At 37.6% G+C, this 25,502-nt stretch overlaps 2 protein-coding genes and 2 long non-coding RNA genes across 4 annotated transcripts; 3 read left to right on the top strand and 1 right to left on the bottom strand.

Annotated features, from left to right (window-relative positions):
* Window positions 1–564: 564 nt before the first annotated feature.
* gdpd1 (glycerophosphodiester phosphodiesterase domain containing 1) lies at window positions 565–10,966 on the bottom strand. Its single transcript, XM_007564154.2, has 11 exons — window positions 10,781–10,966; window positions 10,001–10,150; window positions 9,119–9,161; window positions 8,801–8,936; window positions 7,168–7,213; window positions 6,842–6,963; window positions 6,469–6,558; window positions 5,790–5,923; window positions 4,524–4,583; window positions 3,388–3,439; window positions 565–3,059 (listed from the first exon to the last, which is right to left on the bottom strand). The coding sequence occupies exons 2-11, from the start codon at window positions 10,134–10,136 to the stop codon at window positions 2,925–2,927; spliced, it is 954 nt and encodes a 317-aa protein (XP_007564216.1). The 5' UTR covers window positions 10,137–10,150; window positions 10,781–10,966; the 3' UTR covers window positions 565–2,924.
* A 1,965-nt stretch (window positions 10,967–12,931) lies between these two features.
* LOC103146293 (transmembrane protein 120A) lies at window positions 12,932–16,459 on the top strand. The gene is made up of 12 exons (XM_007564155.2): window positions 12,932–13,193; window positions 13,406–13,524; window positions 13,649–13,765; window positions 13,879–13,938; window positions 14,095–14,190; window positions 14,294–14,383; window positions 14,489–14,554; window positions 14,652–14,713; window positions 14,800–14,892; window positions 15,043–15,107; window positions 15,715–15,783; window positions 16,075–16,459. The coding sequence occupies exons 1-12, from the start codon at window positions 13,125–13,127 to the stop codon at window positions 16,186–16,188; spliced, it is 1,020 nt and encodes a 339-aa protein (XP_007564217.1). The 5' UTR covers window positions 12,932–13,124; the 3' UTR covers window positions 16,189–16,459.
* A 2,433-nt stretch (window positions 16,460–18,892) lies between these two features.
* On the top strand, window positions 18,893–23,368 carry LOC103146291 (uncharacterized). Its single transcript, XR_477113.2, has 2 exons — window positions 18,893–19,384; window positions 23,185–23,368. It is a non-coding gene; the product is annotated as an uncharacterized LOC103146291 (long non-coding RNA).
* Window positions 23,369–23,634: 266 nt separating this feature from the next.
* LOC103146290 (uncharacterized) lies at window positions 23,635–24,388 on the top strand. The gene is made up of 2 exons (XR_477112.2): window positions 23,635–23,717; window positions 24,005–24,388. It is a non-coding gene; the product is annotated as an uncharacterized LOC103146290 (long non-coding RNA).
* Window positions 24,389–25,502: the final 1,114 nt, after the last annotated feature.

Below are 25,502 nucleotides of genomic sequence, written 5' to 3'. Positions count from 1 at the left end.
TTAGAAAAACACATTGCATTAAACTTTCCATGAAACGTTTAATTATAGGTTCTGTTAAAATTAAACAGTAGCGTTAACTATCTTGGATCGAGGCTCTTTGTTATGTTTGTTGTGATAATTAAATGACAGGCATATCATCCAATTAGCGAACCGCAACAGCATAGCAACATGGCTCTTATTGGCTGACGGCAGAGGAGGGCAGCCAATAATCTTGTTAGCGTTAAACATCTGAGAAGTATTTAAGCAGATTGTGCTTTTGTAGTTAAGTGAAAATACATATTTTATTTGTTCTCTTAAGATTTTAAATGTATCGGTTAATTATTAAAAAACAAAACAAAAAAAAGCAACTAAAAAACAAAAACAAAAGAGCCATTCTAATATTTTCCCGTCTTCGTTTACAACTATTTCAAGTTCTCGTGTACACAGCGCCCCCTCCTGTCGGTTTAGCAGGTGCCTTCCCTTTACACAATGATCTCCCCCCCCCAAAAAAAATAAAATTAAAACTAATTGTAATTAACGATTTAACAGCACAAATACATCAAGAAATACAGACAAGAATTCATGTGGATGAAAATTCACTTTTTATTGTCTCTGTCTCTAGTCAATGAAATGCTATATAGTCTGTGGGACAAGGCCTTGAAAAATCCAAGGTGCCTTGTTCCACAGACTGATGCTGTTCAAACAGAGCAGCTTGTTTGAAGCATGAAGAATAAAAGGACACCAAAAACAGCACAATAATGTCACTAACAGTGGATCGGGTTCAGCAAAAAAACAAAAAAAACCAAATCGCTGTGCAACTCAAGAAACACTATGTAAGTAATCCAATGAAAGCAGTAAAAAGAGAAACTCTGTTCCCACAGCAAAATACCAAACATCTCATAATACATTCAATCATAACTACATTCATTACAAACATGTGGTCACATGTTTAGATCAGAAAATATCATTGGTATATATGTGTAGAAACCCTATTTCACCCTCCTTACAACATCACTGCAGGAGTATTTGGTGCCTGGGTATCATTGTCTCGCAGTTTTTAACACATTGCAACTTCAAAAACAGCAGAGAAGTTAAATATCGGAAACATAATTTCACTCTATTGGGCTGGCATATCATCTAAAGATTAAAATCAGATATATGATTTAAATATGTTCACTGTTTCAAAGACGCAAGAGAAGATAAAAGATTCATAAACTGTGCAAAACTCTTTTCTCAAGTCACAGATGAGCAACATATTCACTTGATGTAAGGAAGAAAAAAAAAACTAAAAGAATACAACAAAACCAACAAACTGCTTCTATTACAGTACAGGGAACAATAACAATGGGTTTGTCTCTTTCAAGTGTCCTCTTACTACAGAACAGTGGGGCCTTCAAGCTGAGGACTTCTGCTTTTTTTTTTTTTCCTTTAGGACCAGCAGGACATTTTTGACTGGCATGTAAACTTTTCTTTCAGCTGTCGACAAGCTTTTTTTATTGCAAAGGCCAAACAATAGCCTGATTCAACATACTGCAGCCTAAGAAACCAACGCTGTACCTACTGTTCAATATCTGAACAGTAAAACCACATGATAAGTTGTAAGAAAATACATTTTCACGTAATAAAATCAAAATTCAGATCCGATAAAACTAGCAGAATATATTTTAGTGGTCATTTTGTCCCACTGTCTAGACTTCCTTCAACAACCAACACTGTTTTCAGTGCATGTCTAATGTTAGGGGGGAAAAACACACAAAAACGACTCAAAAAGGGAAATGATACAGCAGGTGTAATACAAAATAGCTCAGACATCGATTATCACGTAAACCAAGATTTCCCCCCCTTCAATATTTTTTCAGCCGTCAGTCATGTTAGGGAAAGAAAGGTTTTCATCAACATATGGCAGGGGAGGAAGCTGGAATTGAACCCAAAATTTTCCAACAACAAAACAATAAATGCTCCCTTTGAGCCGAGGGGAACAGAATGGCAATGTTATTGCCTCTTGGAAAGAGGAAGACGAGGGACCCCGTGCAGATGAGCCGACGGTCGTTTTTAAAGCCAGAACTGATCTCCTGCAACACTTCAGTAACGCCATCGTCAGCCGTGATGCTGTAGTCTAAGGAGTCCATGTTCTATTTTGTACGTGAACGTAACTTTTCCGACGAGGACCGACGTGTGCACAATCAGGTTGAGCAGAAACGAACACTTCAAAGACATCACTCTGCGTCCCACTAAATTTAACTAATGAAATAAATTAACTTAAATGTTTAAAATAAAAAATGCAACTGCTTGCAAAGTTAGATTTTTGAAGCTTAAAAATAGGTTTATATATATATCTATACATATATATATAGTTTGTGCTACAACATCTGTTGACTGTGTAAATGGTTACATGTGAACCATGTGTTCATGAAAGCTTGTTTTATGGCAGCCTGGCTGATATAACTGCTTCAGTTTTTTTTTTTTTTTTTAATAGTCCAGTGGCTCATAAACACCCTACACATTTTATGAGGGTTTTATCCAAATCATGTAAGAAAAGTTAGGTTTTTGTCAAATTAATCAGAGACTTGTTGGGCTAAACGTACAAACCTCATAACCAGCACTCAAGGTATGCAACCATTCCAGGTAGCTTTTTGTAACCACCAACAAGCTTAACACCAGGTTCAGTCGTAATTCTCTAACACGGCCGTTGCTACGTGATGAATATACATCAACGACTCTGCCAACTGGCATCAACTCAAATAAAATCTTTTTGGGATTTTCCTTTTACTACAACTACAAAAGTGTACATCTCCAACACAAGGGGAGTCAACGGAGTCTCATACTTGTGCGACACACTGTGGAAGTAGGTCTGCAGGAATGCGTGCAGTAAAAGTGGGCGAGTGTGGGGAGCTTGTTTGGCAGGTCAGCGAGCTTGAAGGATAATGACCGTGGAGACAGGGAGGTCACTGGGGTTTAGAAATGCCATTCCTATCCATGAACTCTTTGAGCCTGGTGGGAAAATCCGTCATCACTCCTGTGGCTCCCAGGTCGAACGCCCTTTGGAAATCCTCCTCGTCGTTCAGCACCCAAATGTACACCTGAAACCAGACGCGCACAGTTAATCCACGCAGAAACAACGGAAGGAGGTGTCACCCGCCTCCATCTATATTTGAAACATGTGGGACACTTGGACATTTTCCTGGCAGCTGCATTTAAAGTACAGCAACATTTCCAAAGCAGATGTAAGATAAAAAAAACAACAAAACAAAACAAAACAAAAAACCCTGGTCATAATCAATTAAGTTTGGAACTCAAAGTAAATAGAAGAAAATGGCAAATGAACCTATTAGTTTCATTTGATTTTGTTTTGTGTTTCTAACCATCCACTGCGTTTTAGTGCTGAAAAGCAGGTGTAGCCTCATGTACCTGTATTCCTCTGGCTGTTAAATGTTGGAAAAGAGCTTTCCTCATCAGCAAACTGCAACACACAAATACATATCCTTTAGAAAATCATTACAGCTTATACGAGGCAGGCAGAAAAGCCATTTAACTTATATTCAAAAGGTTTATTTTTGATTCATCTTTTTTTTTTTTTTCCAAGATTTTCAACAGGGTTTAAAATTATAAAAGCCCGTCTATATTTCAAAAACTCTTTGAAGTTATTTCAGAGAACAACACATTCTAGTTAAGACTTTTGTTTTACCAATTAAAGCTGTTGGAGTAAAGACTTTAAAATATTGTAAATCCTATATGATTTTTTTTTTTCTCAGATAGAGAAGGTTTCCAAAGTTGTGAAATCATCTTATGAGAAGATCAAATAAATGCAGAGATTCAGACATGGGATAGGAGTCTCACTATGTTCTGGGTCGTCAGCTTGTACGTCTTTTTTTTTTTTTTTTTTTACTTCTGTATTATTTTTATTTTATCAGGATAAAATAGACTAAAAGCCTCTTTTTTTAAGAGTGTTGTAGTCAAGAGGTGGCAACAAATACAGTACAAAAAGTTACACAGTTAAAATAAAGTGACAAGCCATCAAAAAAACACATGCCATTCAATGTAATCAAAATATCTAAAATGAAGTGTTCAGTAAGCAGGAGGAAGTCGTTTTAATGTCAGGGGCCTGTACCTGGTATAACAGGAAGCTTTTTTATAACCTGTCAATCTCTGAAATGACCAAAGCTAAAGATCCTAAAAAGTTTGTTTTAAACAGTTACTCGGTTAACTTCTGGGGAGCTGTGTGGTACTTGTGTGGCTTTTGTCTGGCAGACAGACGCTTCCTTGATTTTATATCCTCAGCTTTGCATCTTTTTTCTGTGATGACACAGAAAAAAAGACCTATGGGGCATCTTCAGATCTAGAGCCTCATCTCTTTCCTCTATTTATATTCTACCTTTGAGCTTCATTCTTTTGAAACAAGATTTGTCCTTTCAATGGAATGCAGATGATGGTCAGGTTTGTATCCCATTTTGAAAAGAATAGCAGCTACATCTGGAACGCCTCGCTGACATCAGGCCTTCAGAGTAACATGGAAAAGGTTTATTAAGACGAATTAAGAGACTTACGTGTCTGCAAGCCAGGCGATCAACCGCTGACTCCGCGTTAATCTGCTGGGATCTTTTAGTCTGTTAAAAAAAAATAAAACAAAAAGAATAAAAATAATGCAAAAAGTTAGATATTTTAAGTGTCAGCAAAACTTGATGAATGTTTAAACTGTGTAAAAGTTTGACAGTCTTTCATTTTTAATGTGGGGGAAAAGGATGCACAGCTGAATCCACCAAGTGACTGAAAGAAAAGCACAGATCAGGATATTCTCAACTCAACTTTTACAGTTGTATCATCTCTTGCACTTTCATTCATTTGTTCACAAATCCTCAATTAATAACAGAGTTGAGCCTCTGAAATCTGCCGCCTAAGCGTCATCCTTATAACTGTTCTGTAACAACCACATAAGTGAATCACATAATCTTATCGGACATTGTTTTTTTTTTTTGTTTGAAAGTGGGATGTTAAGATACCCAACGTCTTTGTGATGTCTGCAACAGTTAGTATGCAAACTCCACAAGATAATGCCGAGGTCAGAATTAGGGACAAAGAGCAGCAAACACTGGAAAATCCATTAAAGCATCGAGTTCACAGCGTGGAACAAAGGAGAAGTCAATCCTGAACCAAGTTTAACGAAGGCACAATACGTTTTGACCATCAGAGGAATCAACTTAAAGTCCAACTAACAACAGCACTGAATGAAAACACTCCAATGCTTCAGCTCGCATCTTGGGATCTTGCAGTCAGAAACCTAACACACTCATATGTCTGATAAAGACACATAATGTGATTGAAAGATTAAAAAGGATTTTTTTTTTTTTTTTAATGTTGACCTTTTCTATAAATGTAAAGCTTGACGTAGCTTTTAGGATCAGAATCAAATTCAAATGAAACAATATTTTTAATAGAAATAAACATTTTTTAAAACTAATCAATCAGCTTTATTCCAAATTTTTTAACATAAACAATTTGTAGATATGTCGTCATTGTGCTCATGGGACAGAAAAGCTACAATTTTTTTTTATTTATTGTCTCAGGGGAAAATGCTGTCATGACCCACTAAAACTGGTTAAACTCGTTATTTTCGAATGAGATTTGAGTCACAGGAGAGGCAAAGTGTTTCTCTTTAGAACCATCTTCCCTTCTTTTAAAACGCTGTTCGCCTCTCTGGAAATTGAATGTACCGTCCCACCGTCCCTCATGCGGCGCATCGAAACATTTCCTCAAATCAGCTCTTTTCTCAAGCTCTGCAGACACTGCAGCTCATATGCCGTACATGTACTCACTTGGTTAGCAGGGAGGGCATGGGGATCTCCAGAAACTGCTCCTTCAGGGGCATAAAGGGCAGGAGGCCTGTGTAGAAGAGCCCGAGAAGGTGCAATACCCTGGGAAAACTGAACAAAACTGGAATATGGGGATTCTGAAAGAAAAAAACAAAAAAAGGAAGAAAATCTCAGTCAGATTGCATCAATGCAAAACTTTTAAGTCACTCTGATTGACAAGTAAAGACAGGAGCTTGTATGTTCAAAAGAAGCTGGGATGATTTCGGTACTTTTATGTTTAACTATGGTGGTGTGAGAAATGCAGACAGAGTTTTATACTACGTCTAAATAAAGGACAACTAGATAAAAATAAACAAATATTCAGTCAAGCAGCTTTACACAGAAGAGGTGAATTCCCTAAAATGGGTTTATTAAATTGATTAAGAAAAAAAAAAGCTAACTTTCAGGGTTCTGGCACATTTTTTTTTCTACAAACAAACTATCAGATGGAAGAGTGATTGGACAGATTCAAAGAGAATTTGAAAATACAAACAGTTTTTAATATCTATCCAGACACATTTCCTCATTTTTGCCAAGACTATGTATGAACCCTACATTTTAAGTGCATAAAAGCAAAAAAATAATATATATATATGTATATATGTATGTCAACTAAAACAAGGACATCATTTCATTGCAGTACCTCCTTGTAACATTTTTTGACAATATGGTTCCTGGAGTTTCCCCACACAGTCAGATCCTCTCTGTCGTACTTTACGACCAGCTCAGAAACCTGTAAAGAAAAATTTACATTTGTATTTTTTTTTCCCACTACAGAAATCACAAGACAACGTTGTCCTCCTCGTCCTTCTTTTTAGAAATAGAAACATGTGATTTCAGTCTTTGCATGTTTAGTTACACCATTCATGAATCATTTTACTCTTCTAACAACACACAGTTCATTAGTTTGTTCAAACTCAAACTTTTACATCAATAAAGAATCTACTTTAAAATAGCACTGCATTACTTTGCTGTGTGAATACTTGAGAAAAAAAAAAAAAAAAACATGCACACACCTTCTTAATGAGTGTGTCGTTGTTGACCTTGATGTCGATGTTGATGGGAGTGTTTGGGAAGGCATCAAAGACATCCCTGAGGAGTGGGATACGTTTGTCCTCGCCGCCCTCGCAGAAACACTCTGGCCAGAGAAAGACGAGTCAAATAACACGATCTGATTCAACGGGAGCTCAAAACTGTCAGCTGGAAGGGCAATCACCGCTCCTCAGCAGCTGCATGTATGTACAGTACTTGAGTGTTTGCAGTCAGACACAACCCTAAATGTGGGAATTAGAAGAACTTGGAGCGCAACTTATGAAATTAGTGGTGGATTTGCAGTTCTTACCCCTTTGAAAAGTTACACCCAGCTTGCAGAGATATGGGGGAAGTTCCTGCAAAAAGCACACAGCAGCGAAACGTTTGCAGAAATTAAAACTGCAGTCACGGTGTTTCTGTACGGTCATGACGATATGCGTCCTACATGGGTCTAAACATGAACAAACACAAATTATCACTTTTTTTTTTTAGACACATCAAGCCTGCCATGTCTATGAAGAGTGTCTATAATTTTTAAATGTACTCATATAATTTATTCTTTATGTAGATTATGAAAAATGCATAAACTGCAGTCTGCTACTCAAGTGGCCTTCACTCATAATACTTTTTATTCCCACACTTAATTAAAATCTTTTTGAATGCCTTCATTTTAAGCAAAGTTCTTCAAAAAAAAAAAAAAAAAAAAAGGTTGTGCTTCACTCCTGCTCAAGAACTTAGCATACCAGGTTGAGACAATGAGATTAAAAACATTATTTTCTGGTCCTTGCTGTAATTTTTGAGTAGAACTTATTTAAACATAGTAATAGAGGAGCATCTGTTTTGAAGATAACTTTTAATTGCAAAACTTTTTCATGGTTTTTTTTCTCCTATACCCAAAAAATCTGTGATAGCCAAATGAGAAGGACACCAAACTGCATTACATGTTAAGGAAGCTAAAGCTAATGTGATTAAAAAAAAAGAAGTATTTTTTTTTACAAACAAGATTGAGCTGACCAGCTGGTCATTAGCCATTCACTCACAACAAAGCTAAAGAGCCTTACATTTAAAGAAAATGATCTTCAGATCCACAACACACAACAATCTCCACATTTATACACGACATGCACAACAACTTTAAAATAAACTCAGATTTAATGGAGAAGCAAAAAATGAAAATAAAAAAAACAACCTTTAAATTTAACACACTTATTCTGTGAAGACGAGTTCTCTAGCCGTGAGCTTTGAAGATTCCGTTTTAGCCATCTTCACCTTAAATCCAGCAGCCATTGGTCTCTTGCCCAATGGCTGCTGGTCTCTTAAGTTATTTTATGGAAATAAAATAACTTAAGTTATTTATGAAGTTATTTTATTGAAAACAATTATATCTTGATACAAAATAAACCTCCCTACTAAATAAGTGCATTGAAATTAAAGCTTTTATTCTTATAACATTTTTTTAATTGAAATTATGCTGCTGCTGAAAAAAAAAAGATTTTAAAGCTTCCAACACATCTTCACCAGGATTGATACAACCTCCAAATGATACAAATTTGTCTTTTAGCTAGAAGTTCATAAACAAGGTAAACAAAGCAGAAATCTACTACAGGAAAGATTTAATCAACTAATTCCCATCAACCCACAGGTCATGATGTTAACCAACATGTGACACAATCAGGTGGCTTTGTGTGCAAAGCCACCTGATTGGCTTTGCACATGTGTGTAATCAGTTGATTACACACATGATCCAGCTCACGTCTAAAGGACTGCACTCAAAAACCACAAGATGTTTTTAACCCCAATTCTTCTTAAAATCGGACCAAAGCTGGAATGTTTTAATGTCGACAAATGTTTCTTCAATTAAGGAAGCTACAGGGATGGAGAAATATAGCATACACAGAAACTAAACAACAGATTTTGCATGTTTATAAAGAAGCACAACTCACAGCATATGTCAGGTCGCTGATGTTAGCATTGATGCCACAAAGCCTCTTCAAGTTGCCATCATGTGAGACCACAACCTGCTCATCCTTCGTCAGGTGGCAGTCCAGCTCCAGCATGTCTGTGCCGAGATCCACAGCACTGCATGAACCCACACAGAGAGCACACTGCGGTGAAGTTGTTTATAAAAAGTGTTGAGATCAGGGAAACTGGTCCTCTCAGTGACACTTAGGACTTCTCACCGTGATGGAGCGCATGTTCAGCAAACACAAAGATGCTCACATCCCGGGTCCAACACGGATATAAAAGAACATTCGACTCACTGTTTGAAAGCTGCCATGGTGTTCTCCAGGTTTTCTCCAGCGCCTGCAAGACGATGCATAAACATCAAGGAAGCTGCAATGTTTTCTCTGTCTTATAGAGCGAAGATAATCTACAGGGATTCATTCTGGGGGTTCATGAATGCACCATTGTTGACACTTTCAGTTAAGCCCAAAATTATTCATTCCCCCTAGCACATTTTAATTCAAGATAAGGCCTAATGATGGCCTCTTTCCACAGATCTGCTATCAGATTTAAGTTGGGATTGAACAAATGTAATTTACAGTGCTTTTCAAATGTATTCAAACTTCCCGATGCTGCTTGTACATAGTTTTTTCTAACACTGAGATTAAATTACACACAGATACACACTCATGAGTTGATTTCTGAATGCATCTGGTCACGGAGGATTTTGTTGGGTGTATCAGATTAAAGGGGAGCAAACACAACTACATGCCACAATTTTTAGATATTTACTCAACATATTTTACAAAGCCTGAATTTTTTTGTTGTTAAAATAATATAAAAATGACTTTAAGCTTGTAGAAATTACATCACAAATTGAGCGTGAACATTACCACTGCAATCCAAAATAGTTTTCAGCTTTATTATATTGTAAGCAGTCTGTTTTTTTTTTCCTTCAGGCACAGTTTGTATCTTTTTTCATTATTTTACTCAGTTTGTGCATTTCTTAAAATCCACCTGTACATTTTTTTTTCTTTTCATTTGATCTTACTTTAGAGCCCACCTCATTTTTTATTTTATTTTATTTGTTTTTACTTTTAATTTCTCTATTGGTATATCCACCTGCTTCTATTCACTTATCACTTTGTTGCTGATACACCTGAATTTCTCCATTAAGGGGCTATAAAGGTTGAACTCACCTCCACGATGGGAAATGTGCTTGCTGAGGAACCTCTCCCTCTTCCTCCGGTGCAGAAGAGTTGGACATTTGAGCAGCAGGGCCGAGGTGAGCACATACCCCGTCACTGTAGACACGATGTAGATAGCGGCACACATCTCCTATCAGTCCTCTGCAAAACAAACAGTTCCCAGTTAGCATCAACAGCTAGGCAGGGGTTTTAAAAGACTTACTGACCCTGTCTGTCTTTATCAGAAGCAAATGATTATTAGATGGAAGCACTGAAGGACAATCTGAGGAACAGGGAGATCTGAACCACTTCTGGGTATTTACTAAAGCGTGTTAAAGGGGTAAAGGGCTTCAGAAGGAGATTAAATTTAAAAACAGGAGTGCAGTTAATAGATATTATTGACTATTTTTGTCCTGATTAAAAGCATAAATTTGACCTCTTAATTAAGCCTATGCGTAATCTTTAAAGTACACTCAAGTGCTGGTCAAGTCAGTGTCATAAATTTATAAACAGTTAATTATGAAATTTATCTGAGGACATATTTGGTCAGCATTAATTAGATGCTCCGTCGTTAAGCGATGCCATTCAAACAGCATCATAATTAGGTCTTACGCAGTAGAGATAATTGAGCACGGATTGCTCTTAAAGATGATAATAATAATAATTAAAAAAAAGAGTAAAATAAAGTCAGCCTTATGGACCACATCAGGAACAACTGATGTCGATGTCCAACTAGCTTTACTGAGCTAATGGTAGCGATGATAGGGTCAAACTCTGTCGGCGGGTTCTTACCTTTGTCATCAATCACTGTGATTGCTCTCTGTTCGTTTCTCTGACCTCCTCGGCTGGGTGCAGGTCAGCGGTCTGTAGAGGTAAACTGATGTGTTGGCCTCTGCTCTACATATGCCCTGAGTCTACAACACAGCTGGAACAACATCAACCGCCCGCCGGCTGTCAATGGTAAGCGCATGCGCTTTTCGCCTCTGCAAGTCCTTAGGCAATGAAACAAGCACTTCCGCTAAGAAATTTCAGAATAAAAGCTGAGTGAGATAAATAATATAATCAAAGAAAACACGCTCATAGTTGTTTTTATCTCACAATGAACAGCTTTAACATCTATAACCCTCATAATAATTCGAGGCATACTCAAATATGTAAAGTTAAATTAAAAACTAAGGCTTCCGTCAATGTGTTCTTGCCTCCGTCATAAACAAGTAGAGGCACAAACGACACGTCTGCGCCTTCGCCATATTGTGAGAGGCAAGTTCTCTCGTATTATATACTTGGAAACTGGATAACAGCTAAGTTTGTTGAATGTTATTCACCTACTAATTTTACTTATGACAACTGTGAAAGATTTAAGAATAAAATAAAAATAGAAATTTAACAGCAATACCTGTGTTAAAACAAATGGAATAAATTGGAACCAACCAAACTTATTTTTGTGTATACAAATTTATGTTTTGTGTCGTCTTCTTAGGAACCCTAGAGAATCAACGCAGTTTGTTTGTTTTTCAAGTTGAAAGTTTTGTCCATTTACTGAAGATTTCAGTCATTACATCGTAATAGTAATACATTTCTGGAACAGTGTTCAAGTGCAGGACAGTTCAAAATGCAGACAGACCTGAAGTACTTCCTTTTTTCATTTGCTTGTTAACTGAATTGCTGCTGCCCTCATGCTGGCAAACTGACGTGGAGACGTTGTGCCATGTAAAGTTGTAGGTAGCAGTGTATATTCAAAATGTTTTCTTTAACAGAGCAAGTTAGCCACATTTAATAAACAATTATCAAACTGTGTCGCTGCTCACAGAATCTTTAATTGTTTCAAGAGGCAAAAACTACAATATAATTCAAACAGTAAATTACGGTGCCATTCAAAAATGTACACTTATCTAATGCACTGACATGCAATATTAATGTTTTTTTAAAGTAATGATAAATTAAAGTCATATCACATAGAAGATCAATAAATCTAAAGAGGACAGGCTGTTCAAGCACAACTACAGGTGAAAACCTGCAACTCAGAGCAAAGGTCACACAAAGCACACTTATGTCTACCTGCACTCTAGAAACAGGACAATTGGATGACTGATGTTTGAACAAACAAGTTATATTGACAGCTTAAAACAGGGAGAATAGTACAGAGAGACAATTAGCCTGCCTCCTCCTTTTCATGCTGGGAGAGACAGCAAGCTCACCCAGCTGGATGCTGGTCACACATTTTAGTCACACACTGCTGTGGGATGGCATCCCGTTCTGGCAAGTCAGCCAGTGTGATTGTGTTAGTAGTTGCTCTAACATAAACAGCAGCACCTCCTTGCTGAGTGTTCAATTGAGAACAGGACTGAAGACATGCCATTCCATCCTCGCTGCTCTTCACTCTTGAGTCAAAAGTTCTGGTAACACTTTATTTGAAGGGGGGTGAATAAGACTGTCATGACACTGTCATAAACATGACATAACACATGTCATGAACATGAATAAGCCTTCATGAATATTTATGACTGTTGTCATAAAGCGTCATTCTGTAAATTATGACACTTTTAATACAAAGTTGACATTATTCAAAATGTCTTTGTTATGACAACTTGACATTAACCAAGAAATCATTACTGTTTAAACTTTATCTTTAATAACATAAAGTTACCTCATTTTTAAAGTGCAATCAGTAATACTTTTATAACAAATTTATATCATACTTAAGAATTAAAAGCCTGAATTTAATATGGCTGTTACTATAATAAATAAGCTCTGGGTCATCAACATCTTAACTTTGAGCCTCAGTTGCAGAATTGAGGTTCTCCCAGTCCACCAGATGTTGCTAATGTGCAGTTGTGTCTCCAACAAACTATGTTAATGTTTTAGATGTGTATGAGGTCAATGTCTAACTTGATGGTTGAACTGAAGCAAAGGTAACACTTCTGACCTCGCATTGTACAAGAGTCCACAATAACGACAATCAGATTCAGTGACTGATAGTACAAGTCAAAGTCCAATCTACGTAACACAGAGTCGATGGAGAAATTATTCACACCTACGTGATAGCAGAGTTACTTTAGGCATTTCGTAGCGCATAAACAATTAGCCGGTGCAGCTATTTTTTAGCTGGGTTTTGGTTTAATATTAGGGAAACAAAATGCCTCAGTCAATGAAAGAAATTCAGGAGGAATGGAAATCTCTGGAGCAAGATTTTCAGACGCTTCAGGTAAGAAATATCCTGTCAGCTGATAGTATCTTGTCCAATTCTGCAAAATCCATAACACTCAGTTTTTTAAGATGAATTTTAAAATCCACTAACTAGCAACCAAGCTAATTTGCCACACATTACATATGCTTTTTACTTATTTATGCATTTACATTTTCTTTAGAGTTATGTCATTCGTACATTTAAACCTTTTCTATTGCCGTTTTCCCCAGGAGACACACAAAAAATATTTACAGAAACTGGATGAAATCTCCAAACTCCAGAGCAGCTGTTCATCATTTATCGCCCGTCAGAGGAAAAGACTGAAGGAGATGTCCAGCCAAGTCAATAAGTAATTATCCACACACCCTGAAATTTGCATGAAGATATCTTAGAGGGATAAAAGGTGAACCAAATACACCGTCAGCTAAAAGCAGCTGATAATGATAATATTTACTCTTTTTTTTCTGTATTAGGTGCACAAAGGGATCATCAGCAGATGATGCAAAGACTCTAGGTAACATAAAAGAGAAAGTCAAGACCCAAGAACATGCTTTCTCTGAAATGGATGCTTTCCTTCCCAAGAAAAATGGGTGACGACATGAATTTTGATATATTTTAAGTTGAAGACTTTGATTATAAACTGGTCTATAACGTGGTGTTCAAAAGCTAAACAAATACACCATGGTTTGGTTTCAAACTGCAGGTTATACCTCAGTCTGGTTCTTGGAAATGTGAATGTGACTCTTCTGAGCAAGCAGTCAAAGTAAGCATCAGAGTTCAGATTTCCTTGTTAAATGCAACATATTTCTTTTCTAATTTCATCTTGCAAAGACTCTTTTCTATTTTATTTTTCTTAATCAGATAACAAAGTTATGCATTTATTCTGTTGTATAATGTTGTGCGAACCCATCATTCCCAGATTTGCCTACAAGGATGAATATGAGAAGTTCAAGCTGTGCCTTACAGTGATCTTACTGCTGCTCTCTTTCGTATGTTTATTCTTCGTGAGTTACAGGTGAAGCAAACATTATCAGACGATGTTACATGTGAAATCACCCGTTTTCAGTATATTTACAGCGATGGGACATTTTATGTTCATGCATAATGTTTTGCTTCAGATTTCTGGACGCAATCTTCAACTTCCTGCTGGTTTGGTTCTACGGCACATTAACTATCAGAGAAAGCGTCCTCATCACAAATGGATCCAGGTTAATCCCAATTCTCTGTAGTTACTGGCGCTACTGGTGAAGATGTGTTGATGCGTTTCTGACTTAACTTGAAACTCAAACTGATTGAGATGTATCTTAAATCAGGATCAAAGGATGGTGGGTTTTTCACCACTACATCTCAGCCTTTCTGTCCGGTGTGATGCTGACATGGTAAGTTCAGCATAAAAACAAAGACCTTCAACAAAAAAATTCTCAAACTGCATTTGTTCTCGTCAAACGTCACATTTCTCAACTTTTACATCTCCAGGCCAGACGGGATCCTTTACCAGGCGTTCAGGGGCCAATTTCTTGCCTACTCCTTATATCAAAGTATGCTAAAAGTTTTTACAGAAGAACCACATGGTTCTGATTTCCTACATGCTCACAGTTTGTTTTCGTCATGAAACCTCCTTTAGATTTTGTTCAGTGTCTGCAGTACTACTATCAGAGCGGATGTCTGTACAGACTTCGCACGCTGGGAGAAAGACACAACATGGATCTGACTGTTGGTGAGATGTAAACACATCAAGGACACAAAATACAGATTAACGCAGCTACACGTACCATATGGTTTTAAATGTATAAAATAAAAGTGTACTAAGTATGGGAACAAAAAAAAAAGAAGCATCTTAAGTTGTTTCCGTTTCTTCTCTTTTAAGAGGGATTCCAGTCCTGGATGTGGAAAGGGCTGACGTTTCTCTTGCCCTTCCTGTTTTTTGGTCATGTGAGTAGAATCTGTGAACCAGTTTGCGCAAGGTTAGCGACAAATGATAATTATGATTTGTCATGGTTTGAATTGAGCAATAATTGTGAAAAGTACCAGTGTCATAGAACCAATGCTTGAAAATTAGGGGAATTTGAGAGTCTGGGTGAGAGTTTAATGTGGGTGATAATAATTTTGTCTCCTTGACACAGTGCAGTGAAAATCTAGTTGCTGCTGAATAGATCCATCGGAGATTTAATATCTGTGTGGTAACATAGTAGAATACAAAAACCTGTTTTTAAACTAGGTTTAATTTATTGCAGGAGCAAATATATCTTGGGCAATTGCTTTTTCTTTTTTTTTCTTTTTTGCTTTTCCATTTTTGAAAAATAAATTGAATCTTCATTTGGAAACTGTATTTTTTTCATTTTTTAATTGTGATGAGTTTGTTTTTTTAAATCAAATATTAACATTTGAGTAATGATCTGAAATATTTAATAGTAACAAAAACAAAAAAAAAATCACAAGAAATCCTTAAGGGTAACTCGGAAATATACACTGAAGATCCACTAAAACGCATGCTTCTCCTGTTTCCCTTGAGAGCTTCATCTTTTTGTTTTGTCTTCAGTTCTGGCAGCTCTTGAATGGTGTGTCTCTGTTCAGAATGGCTCGGCTCCCAGACTGCAGGGAATGGCAGGTCAGTCTACTCAGACACCAGATATAGCTGCATCACTGTCGTCCTGATAAATGCTGCTGTGTCACTCTTTCCCTGCTTTCGTAACAACCTTATCCTTCGTATGCTCATCATTCACAGCCCCAGACTATAATGAATGAATAAAACTGTGTTAATACTTAAATTCAATCTAAGCACAAAAGGTCTATAAAAATTCAGAGCTGCATGACATTTTCCCACCATCATCCTCTGCATTATAGAAATATATTATAATATTAATATTCACTGCTATTTTGTTGATTCATGCCATGTCAGGTCCGGGTGTGTGGTGCCTGCTTCCTCATTCTGTTCATGGGGAATTTCTTCACTACCCTCGCAGTTGTTCGTCACAAGTCGAAAAGCAGGAATCCGAAACCAAAGAGCATGTGACGGATAAAAAGACACATGGGAATGAAATTATGTCTCACCAAAAAGATTTCTGACCGTGCTTCCTGTCACATCCCAGGATATAATAAAAAAAACATATGATTTCATATTGACTATGGCAAATGATGCTGTTAAATCAAAGCTGGAAGTATGTCTATGGTTGTGTTAAAATACATAGGTTTCTTATTCTCCGAATAAGAAACCTATGTATGTGTGAAAATGACAATGCAAGAATGAAATGACTGTCTAATAAAGGATTTAGTTTTCACCAAAACATCTTTCTGTGAATCTTTTAAACCCACTGACAGATTTCTTCTGTTAAATCTTAAACCTTAATATCAGACAACAACAAACTGACTAAATACAAAATCTGATTTTCATTGATTATTTTGAGAAGATATTCTCTTTTTGTGATTTTTGGAAGTTTTTCCGATCCTGTAGCATCAAGCAGCCCCACAGGATCACACCACCTCCACCATGTTTCACTAAAATGAATATACTTTATTGATCCCAGAGGGAAATTCACATTTTAGTAGAACCCATCCAAGAACAACACACAAACAAACAATTAGGTGCCTCAGGATGCAGCCCTTCACCCAGAGGAAGGAGGGGTGGGGGGACGCTGCCCTGTAATGAGATGAAATAGCATCAGGTAGGATGAGGATAAAAATTATATCCCACACTGCATCTAGATGGATGCAGTGAGGGGTTGCAAAAAACCTCTGCACCCAAAGGCAGAGAGTTCAGGGAGGGTGTGTTTATAGCAATGAAGAATGTGTTGCTATGATATTCTTTATCTGAAATGTTGTGTTAGTTGTGCACTAGATCCAATGAGAAGCAACATTTTCTCAGAGGTTTCTCTTTAATCTTGTCCAATCACAGAATATTTTCCTAAAAGTCTTGGAGACCTTTGTGAAATGTGATGGACCTTTGCATTCTTTTCGTTCAGCAGTGATTTTGAACTTGGAACCCTCTCACGGACGCCATTTTGCTTGCTTTCTCTGCTTACTGGATTAGAAAACACTGACCTCAAAGTGAGGTTTCAAAGACTTCAGATGTAGTTTTTGGTTATTTTGTGACCACCTTGATGAGTCGCCAATGAGGTACTTTCTATATAGAGTGCCCAGGTTTGCTTAGTTTGGAATAATTGCATTGGTTACAGTCAAATGCCCAGAAGGAGTAGTGGTCTATTTAGGAAGTAATTTGGTACACATCAAGACCAGCAATAAATAAATGATTTGATTTGCAAACGCTGGCACAAGGAGAACAGTTGCCAGAGGGATCAGGTGGCGACAGGATAAGTAGAGGATAGAGATCCTCTTCCCAGTGAGTGACTGTTTGTTTTTTTTGACATAGTCTTGTGTTTGGGGTTGCCATCTTTAACTCCAGATTAGTGTATTATAGAGAAGAAACATCTTAGTTAGTTCTACATGTCAAAATGTAATTAGTTGACATAATTATTGATCTAAAGTGCATAATGAGTTGTACTGAGGAACTCTGACAAAGGTCAGAGGCGTGACGGTTGTTGGATCATATCATACAGTTTCCATTTATCCTCTGTAGTAAAAATTTATGATCTAAGCTTGAATTTGACTCTTACATGGATAACCACACATGCAGTGTGGAAATAAATGCAAATAAAATAAATAAAATAGAGAAGCAGTCATAAAGGAATGGATTAAACAGGAATGTAATTGTTAGTCTTACAAAATGTACTTTGAGATATTGCAAAGTACAAAGCATTCCTTTTATTAATGACTGTTAAGTTAGTGTTTGGTTGCACTCTGAACATGTTTTTATATTGCTTATTTGTATAAAATTGTAAATTGAAAATAAATGTGTGCACAATTGTAGACATAGCAAAAATGTATTGCAGTGCTACCCTGGTTGTCTGATCAAGCTAAAGTTGGCGAGTGATTCTCACTGTACGTTTACCTGCTTTTTATTTTGTAAGGAACCTGAACTATGTTTTATCATCTCAAGTTCAAAATCTCAAGTATGTCAGAAGTCTCCCCCAAATTAAAACAGTTTTTTTTTGACAAATGTTAGAGGTGTGATTTTTTTTTTCTTGCACCACATCTATACCAAAGTTTTATTTTGTATGGTATATTACTTAACCTCCTAACCAGTTTTTATGGGTTGTATTGCAAAGATGAAAAAGTTATTGGTTTTTAATAGTCATTTTCAAAAGAAATTACCCTGTAATTTTTACAGAATTATAGCACTATTGTTGACTTAAGTGAAAAGGACAACAGTTTGAAAAAAAAAACTATCTCAAAAGTAAAAATAAATGAAGGAGGTTTCAATGTGTCAGTAGAAAGTGAATTCAGTTTAAAAACATCAAGGTTAATTTTTCTTGTTTTGCTTTAAGGAAAAGGAAACCTAGAAAGTCCCATAAGGATTCCTGGAATTAACTGACAAACACATTTGTGAAAGAAACATTTCACCTATAAAACAACCTAAAAGCTAAAAATCTCACTGCAGAGAGCGTCTCTTTTCACTAGTCAAACTCCAGTCCTCAAGGGCCACTATCCTGCAGCTTTTAGATGTGCCACAGGTACAAAACACTGAAATGAAATGGCTTAACTACCTCCTTCCTGTGGAGAGGCCTGCTAATGACCTAATTATTCTATTCAGGTGTGGTGCAGCTGAGGCACATCTAAAAGTTGTTACATACTGTGCTGTACATTTTACATTTCAGTTTAGTAAAACAAATACAGATGTGCCTGCAGGCTGAAGGCCTCACATCAGGCAGCAGGGCTGTATCAGCCTCACGTCCTTGACATTGTGAACATAAACAGTGTTTAACTTGGAGGAGGACGCCTTTGATGAATCTGCCTTCCAACTCAGTTCAGCTGGTTGAGTTGCATAACCATGACCCTTTGCCTGCTGCTCCTTGACAGTTATTTAATAACATGTGACGAGAGATTCCCGCTGATCGCTCCCAAATAGTAAAATAACACAAATAACTAGGAATTAAAAACTTGCACAATAAGCAAAACGTCCACCCTAAAACATGACAAATAGATCTGTAACTTCCCTAAAAGGGAAAACTTGAGTATGACGGAGTGACTCGGACTGGACGAGTCCTCACACCCACCCCCCGCTGATTGGACGGAGTTGGTTTGGTCCTTCATGGCGTAAAGTTTCCTTCCGCATTGAGTCCAGTCCGAGTCCAACACAAAGAGGAGAGCAGCAGGTAAGCTTCGCTCTTTGCTCACATTTTCTAGCCTGTTACGGACAATTTCACTCTGCGGCAATCTGCTGGGAGAGACAACACTCACCGCAACGCCACAGGTTCACACTGCGGAGAAACGTTTTGAGCTTTTTAGCGACATGTTAGCTTCAGACCCGAGTGTTACGCAAACCGGGCATTAGTTCGTGGTAGCTCCGGTTCGCTTCACGGTTAAAGGGGAATAATTTACACTTATGTGTCAGGGTATGAAGCAGGGTTATGCATTTGTTTGCGTTCAGTGCAGTTTTCACAGCCACTTTTCATAATCCAGGACTTAGTCATAGCCCGGTCCTTGTCGATTCGTTTCAGATCCAACATACGAGTTTTATTCCCAGTAGTGAAGACATGACGCAAAAAAGAGTGACTGTAGATTTTTTAAAAAAAATCTGGTTCGCAGCTCTAAACACGTGGGACTTTACAAAAGCCGGTGGAAACCGGCGTCATAGTCTGGACTGTTGCACAATTGGCGACAAATCAAAAGTTGCTTCTCTCCTAATATTTGGAGCTGCAGGATGGCGCTCTGTAAACCGCCTCTGCTTGCTAATAAGTAAATATTTATTATTGCTTTGACAGAAGCTGTAGAAACCCATTTATCTGAGGTAAGTGATAAATAATTAAACTCTCCACCAAATTGTCTTGTGATCGTGTCAGCCAACAGCAGAGGTTATGTAGCTGATCAGGGAGGGTATTGTTGACTTTTTTGTCCCTCACCTGATTAGGGTCATAAATGAAAACACCGAGTTGTGTTTGAAATGGGTCTGACTTATTATCCTTGTTGAACCAACCTTACTGGTTTCAGTCTATGATCTCCATGAATGAAAACCAGTAAGCTAATGGTTTATGGCACTTTGTTGCTGTGGTGTACCGAGGTTGCCTTTAAATGGTTGGTAATTAATCCTGCAGGGAGAGATGACTAAACTATGCTTGAGGTTAGCTGGCATGACTTGGTCATTTGTAGTGATGGTGTTTATTTTATCTCGTGCAGCGTCTTTGGTTTAAAGTCCTTTTAGTGAGCTGCCACAGAGAGAGCTGCAGTGGCCAGATTTTTCTCTGGCTGTATGCAACTTGGAGTATTAATCCGGCTCTGCTCCTTCCCCACCTGTTGTTGAGAACTGATAGTTTGCTGGCTGTTAGAAAAATCCCTACACTTGTTCTTGCTTACAAGAAAGGCAGAATTGACAGTCCAGAAATATTTACAGCCATTGCATTAACTAAGTTAGGACCATGCACCACTCTTATTAAAGTTGCTCGGTTTTAAAACTACAGTTGGCAAGCTGACTGCAGACTGGTCACCATGACAGGAGACCCACTCGCTAATATAAGCTTAGTACAACTAGTAACCTGAGAGTAGAACTGCATAAACCACATATTCTAACTATTACACTGATTTACCTGACAACTACTAACTCCAGTACGTCTATATTTCTGCTTCAAGTTTAGCACAATAAGAAAATGTTAGACAGCTTTATTATAGTTGTATTAACCATTGTTATTTTATTTGACTTATAGGGTGTCCTGTCCAGCACTGTGGCACTCAGAATTGTTGTCTGCATGTCAAAGTGGAGCCCAACAAATTTACTGTCACAAGTGAAGCGTTATTGCTCTGTCTAGCCAGCTATATTGAAATTGCTTTGGGTTTTTAAAATTCTATGGGCACTGAAATAAAAATGGGAAAAAAAAGAGAGGTTTGTGGTAAAAAGTTAAAACGGAAAGAGGGAGATGGATAAAGACGATACAAGCTAACTCTTAGAAGTCTGTTTCTACACCTGCAGAAAGAGAGGGAGAGGAAAAAAAACAGAAACAAGAAACCATGACAACAGATGTATAAACAAGCATCAATAGCAAAGTAGTGCATATACAACAAAGCACACGGTAATTAATACAATATTTATTAGTGGCAACCACAGACCAAATAGAGCTCATCTGAAGGCACCTAAATCCAAACGCTGTTCAAAAATACCAAGGAAATCTTGTCATTGTGGGAATACCTTGATGCTGTTGCGTTTTCTATGCGTTTTCCCTATGGTACATCACTTTATAAAAAGTTTAGATTTCTGTTGGTTGAGAGATTAATTTCTACATCTGTAAGATGCTTACAGTGTCGATTATTAAATTTTAATACTGATTAGTAATTATAATTAAAACATATTGATATCTTTTATAAATTTGATAGTAGTTATAGTGGCCAATAAAGATTTTTGACCTGAATTTGACCAGATTTCTACTGATGCATAAATATTTTTTTGGCTATATTACTTCAGAAGTTGGAAACCAATTTCTGAATTTTCTGTAAAGTTTTAACAAGCCGAGTTCTCTTTAAAAAGTTGCAAGATGGATTGTAAGGACAGTATTTAGTGTCTTTTTGCTGGCATGTTTATTGTCACTAACTATTTCTCTTTAGACAAAAGCTAATGTTACACCACTTATATGAGAGAGTAGTTGCTGTATAACAGGGTTTTAATCCTTTTTTTTTTTTTTAAAAGGACAGTAATTATGAAGCTTGTACATATTGTAACATACAAGTATACAAGTATTACCAATTGGCATTGCTGGCATTACTAAAACGGCACTTGGTGTGTATTCCTAAAGAATCTATATTCTTACCTGAACTTTGTGTAAAAAGGCTGCCAACTCTCACACCCTGAATGAATCAGACATGTTCTGACATGTTGAGGGAAAATACAATTTCCTTTTTAAATGGCTTCTATTTCCCATGGTTTTAAGTGCCTGACTGAATCTGAATTGGCTCACAGTGTAGTTTGGTCCACTCGGAGAAAGGCGAGATTCTGTCTTGTCTGATTAATAATGTGAAGGTTTGCCTATTTTTCCTCTAAAGTACTACAGAACAATTGGAACATATCACATGTAAATCAGAAGATTGCTAAAAAAGGTTGTTGTTGTTAATTAACTGTTTATTAAATGTCAGTATTCTGTACTGCTCAAGCAGCAGATTGGATAACAGCTAAAATATAATCCAGAAAATCTTTTTTCTGAAGTGAATATCTCCATAGAATGGTCTATAATGACGTATTCCATACAGGAATTACAGGAAGGAGTTTTCTTTTGTCCAAACCAGACGTCATTATGCAACCTAAGCCCACTGTGACTTTTGCTCCTGCTAAAATGAACAGCAGACGCCTCATAAACTGGTTTACTTAATGTTTCAGTGAATCAGCAACAGTCTGCACATGTGCAGAGCCAGCACTTTGTCCAGCATGTTTCTTTTTTTTTTTTTTTGTTTGCTTTTGCTGTGTCACTTTTTGGAGTAGTGATCAAGCCAAATGCGGAGGTTAGGAAAAAAACAAACAAACCCTGTACTCATTGTTTTCTCGTCCCAAACTGAAAGAACACGATGTCCTCTCCTGCTCAGCGTTAACGAGTTGATGTCGTTGGTGCACGACTGGAGATTCCTCGCTTATCCAGGACACTGGGCTACAATGTTAGGTTGTGCAGAGCCAAATGTAAGGCGCGTTATCCAGAAGTTTAGCATAAAAGCATTCATTGTGTTTTACAACATATGCTGGCAATCATGTTCCCTTCAGGAATTTCCTGAATCCTCAGGGATGTTGAGCCGTGAAGCTGAAATAGGCTGTAACAAACAGATTGTATTTACAGATTGCTTAATTTCCAGAAATGCGTAGCTTGTGTAAAAAAAAAAAAAAAACTTTTAAAATTTGATCTTGCACAATAGTCGATAAGTGTTTTGCATGTATTCAGTAATCCTTCATTTAGTGAAAATGTTTTCCTTCTCTTTCGTATTGTAGCGCTGAGCGCCAAGATGGCCGACATGGACCCAGAAACCGCCACCAACACTGCAGGCGAAGAGGAGCCTCTCTTCAGCAACCTGGACCTCTTCCTCTTCTCTCTGATTGTGGGCCTCGTCATTTATTGGTTCATGTCCCGCAAGCAGCCGGAGCCCATCCCCGAGTTTAAGAAGCTTGATACCCCGTGAGTTTGTGCATTTATTTTTCTGTTCTGCTAAATTCAAGGTGGTGACGAAGATCTTCATCACTACGTCATCATGCAATTAACTCTTTTTATATGCAGCTCAAGGTTTCCCCAGAAAACTTGCTAAGCCTGGCGGTTGGGTGCTACGGCAGTCATTCATCCAGTGGATNAAATCACAAGAAATCCTTAAGGGTAACTCGGAAATATACACTGAAGATCCACTAAAACGCATGCTTCTCCTGTTTCCCTTGAGAGCTTCATCTTTTTGTTTTGTCTTCAGTTCTGGCAGCTCTTGAATGGTGTGTCTCTGTTCAGAATGGCTCGGCTCCCAGACTGCAGGGAATGGCAGGTCAGTCTACTCAGACACCAGATATTGCTGCATGTCGTCCTGATAAATGCTGCTGTGTCACTCTTTCCCTGCTTTCGTAACAACCTTATCCTTCGTATGCTCATCATTCACAGCCCCAGACTATAATGAATGAATAAAACTGTGTTAATACTTAAATTCAATCTAAGCACAAAAGGTCTATAAAAATTCAGAGCTGCATGACATTTTCCCACCATCGTCCTCTGCATTATAGAAATATATTATAATATTAATATTCACTGCTATTTTGTTGATTCATGCCATGTCAGGTCCGGGTGTGTGGTGCCTGCTTCCTCATTCTGTTCATGGGGAATTTCTTCACTACCCTCGCAGTTGTTCGTCACAAGTCGAAAAGCAGGAATCCGAAACCAAAGAGCATGTGACGGATAAAAAGACACATGGGAATGAAATTATGTCTCACCAAAAAGATTTCTGACCGTGCTTCCTGTCACATCCCAGGATATAATAAAAAAAAACCCATATGATTTCATATTGACTATGGCAAATGATGCTGTTAAATCAAAGCTGGAAGTATGTCTATGGTTGTGTTAAAATACATAGGTTTCTTATTCTCCGAATAAGAAACCTATGTATGTGTGAAAATGACAATGCAGGAATGAAATGACTGTCTAATAAAGGATTTAGTTTTCACCAAAACATCTTTCTGTGAATTTTTTAAACCCACTGACAGATTTCTTCTGTTAAATCTTAAACCTTAATGTCAGACAACAACAAACTGACTAAATACAAAATCTGATTTTCATTGATTATTTTGAGAAGATATTCTCTTTTTGTGATTTTTGGAAGTTTTTCCGATCCTGTAGCATCAAGCAGCCCCACAGGATCACACCACCTCCACCATGTTTCACTAAAATGAATATACTTTATTGATCCCAGAGGGAAATTCACATTTTAGTCCAACCCATCCAAGAACAACACACAAACAAACAATTAGGTGCCTCAGGATGCAGCCCTTCACCCAGAGGAAGGAGGGGTGGGGGGACGCTGCCCTGTAATGAGATGAAATAGCATCAGGTAGGATGAGGATAAAAATTATATCCCACACTGCATCTAGATGGATGCAGTGAGGGGTTGCAAAAAACCTCTGCACCCAAAGGCAGAGAGTTCAGGGAGGGTGTGTTTATAGCAATGAAGAATGTGTTGCTATGATATTCTTTATCTGAAATGTTGTGTTAGTTGTGCACTAGATCCAATGAGAAGCAACATTTTCTCAGAGGTTTCTCTTTAATCTTGTCCAATCACAGAATATTTTCCTAAAAGTCTTGGAGACCTTTGTGAAATGTGATGGACCTTTGCATTCTTTTCGTTCAGCAGTGATTTTGAACTTGGAACCCTCTCACGGACGCCATTTTGCTTGCTTTCTCTGCTTACTGGATTAGAAAACACTGACCTCAAAGTGAGGTTTCAAAGACTTCAGATGTAGTTTTTGGTTATTTTGTGACCACCTTGATGAGTCGCCAATGAGGTACTTTCTATATAGAGTGCCCAGGTTTGCTTAGTTTGGAATAATTGCATTGGTTACAGTCAAATGCCCAGAAGGAGTAGTGGTCTATTTAGGAAGTAATTTGGTACACATCAAGACCAGCAATAAATAAATGATTTGATTTGCAAACGCTGGCACAAGGAGAACAGTTGCCAGAGGGATCAGGTGGCGACAGGATAAGTAGAGGATAGAGATCCTCTTCCCAGTGAGTGACTGTTTGTTTTTTTTGACATAGTCTTGTGTTTGGGGTTGCCATCTTTAAC

The sequence above is a fragment of the Poecilia formosa genome, unplaced genomic scaffold (genome assembly GCF_000485575.1).
Source record: "Poecilia formosa unplaced genomic scaffold, Poecilia_formosa-5.1.2 Scaffold155, whole genome shotgun sequence".
Taxonomy (NCBI): domain Eukaryota; kingdom Metazoa; phylum Chordata; class Actinopteri; order Cyprinodontiformes; family Poeciliidae; genus Poecilia; species Poecilia formosa.
The sequence above is the reverse complement of the archived record's forward strand: the minus strand, read 5'-3'. Positions and strand labels throughout refer to the sequence as shown.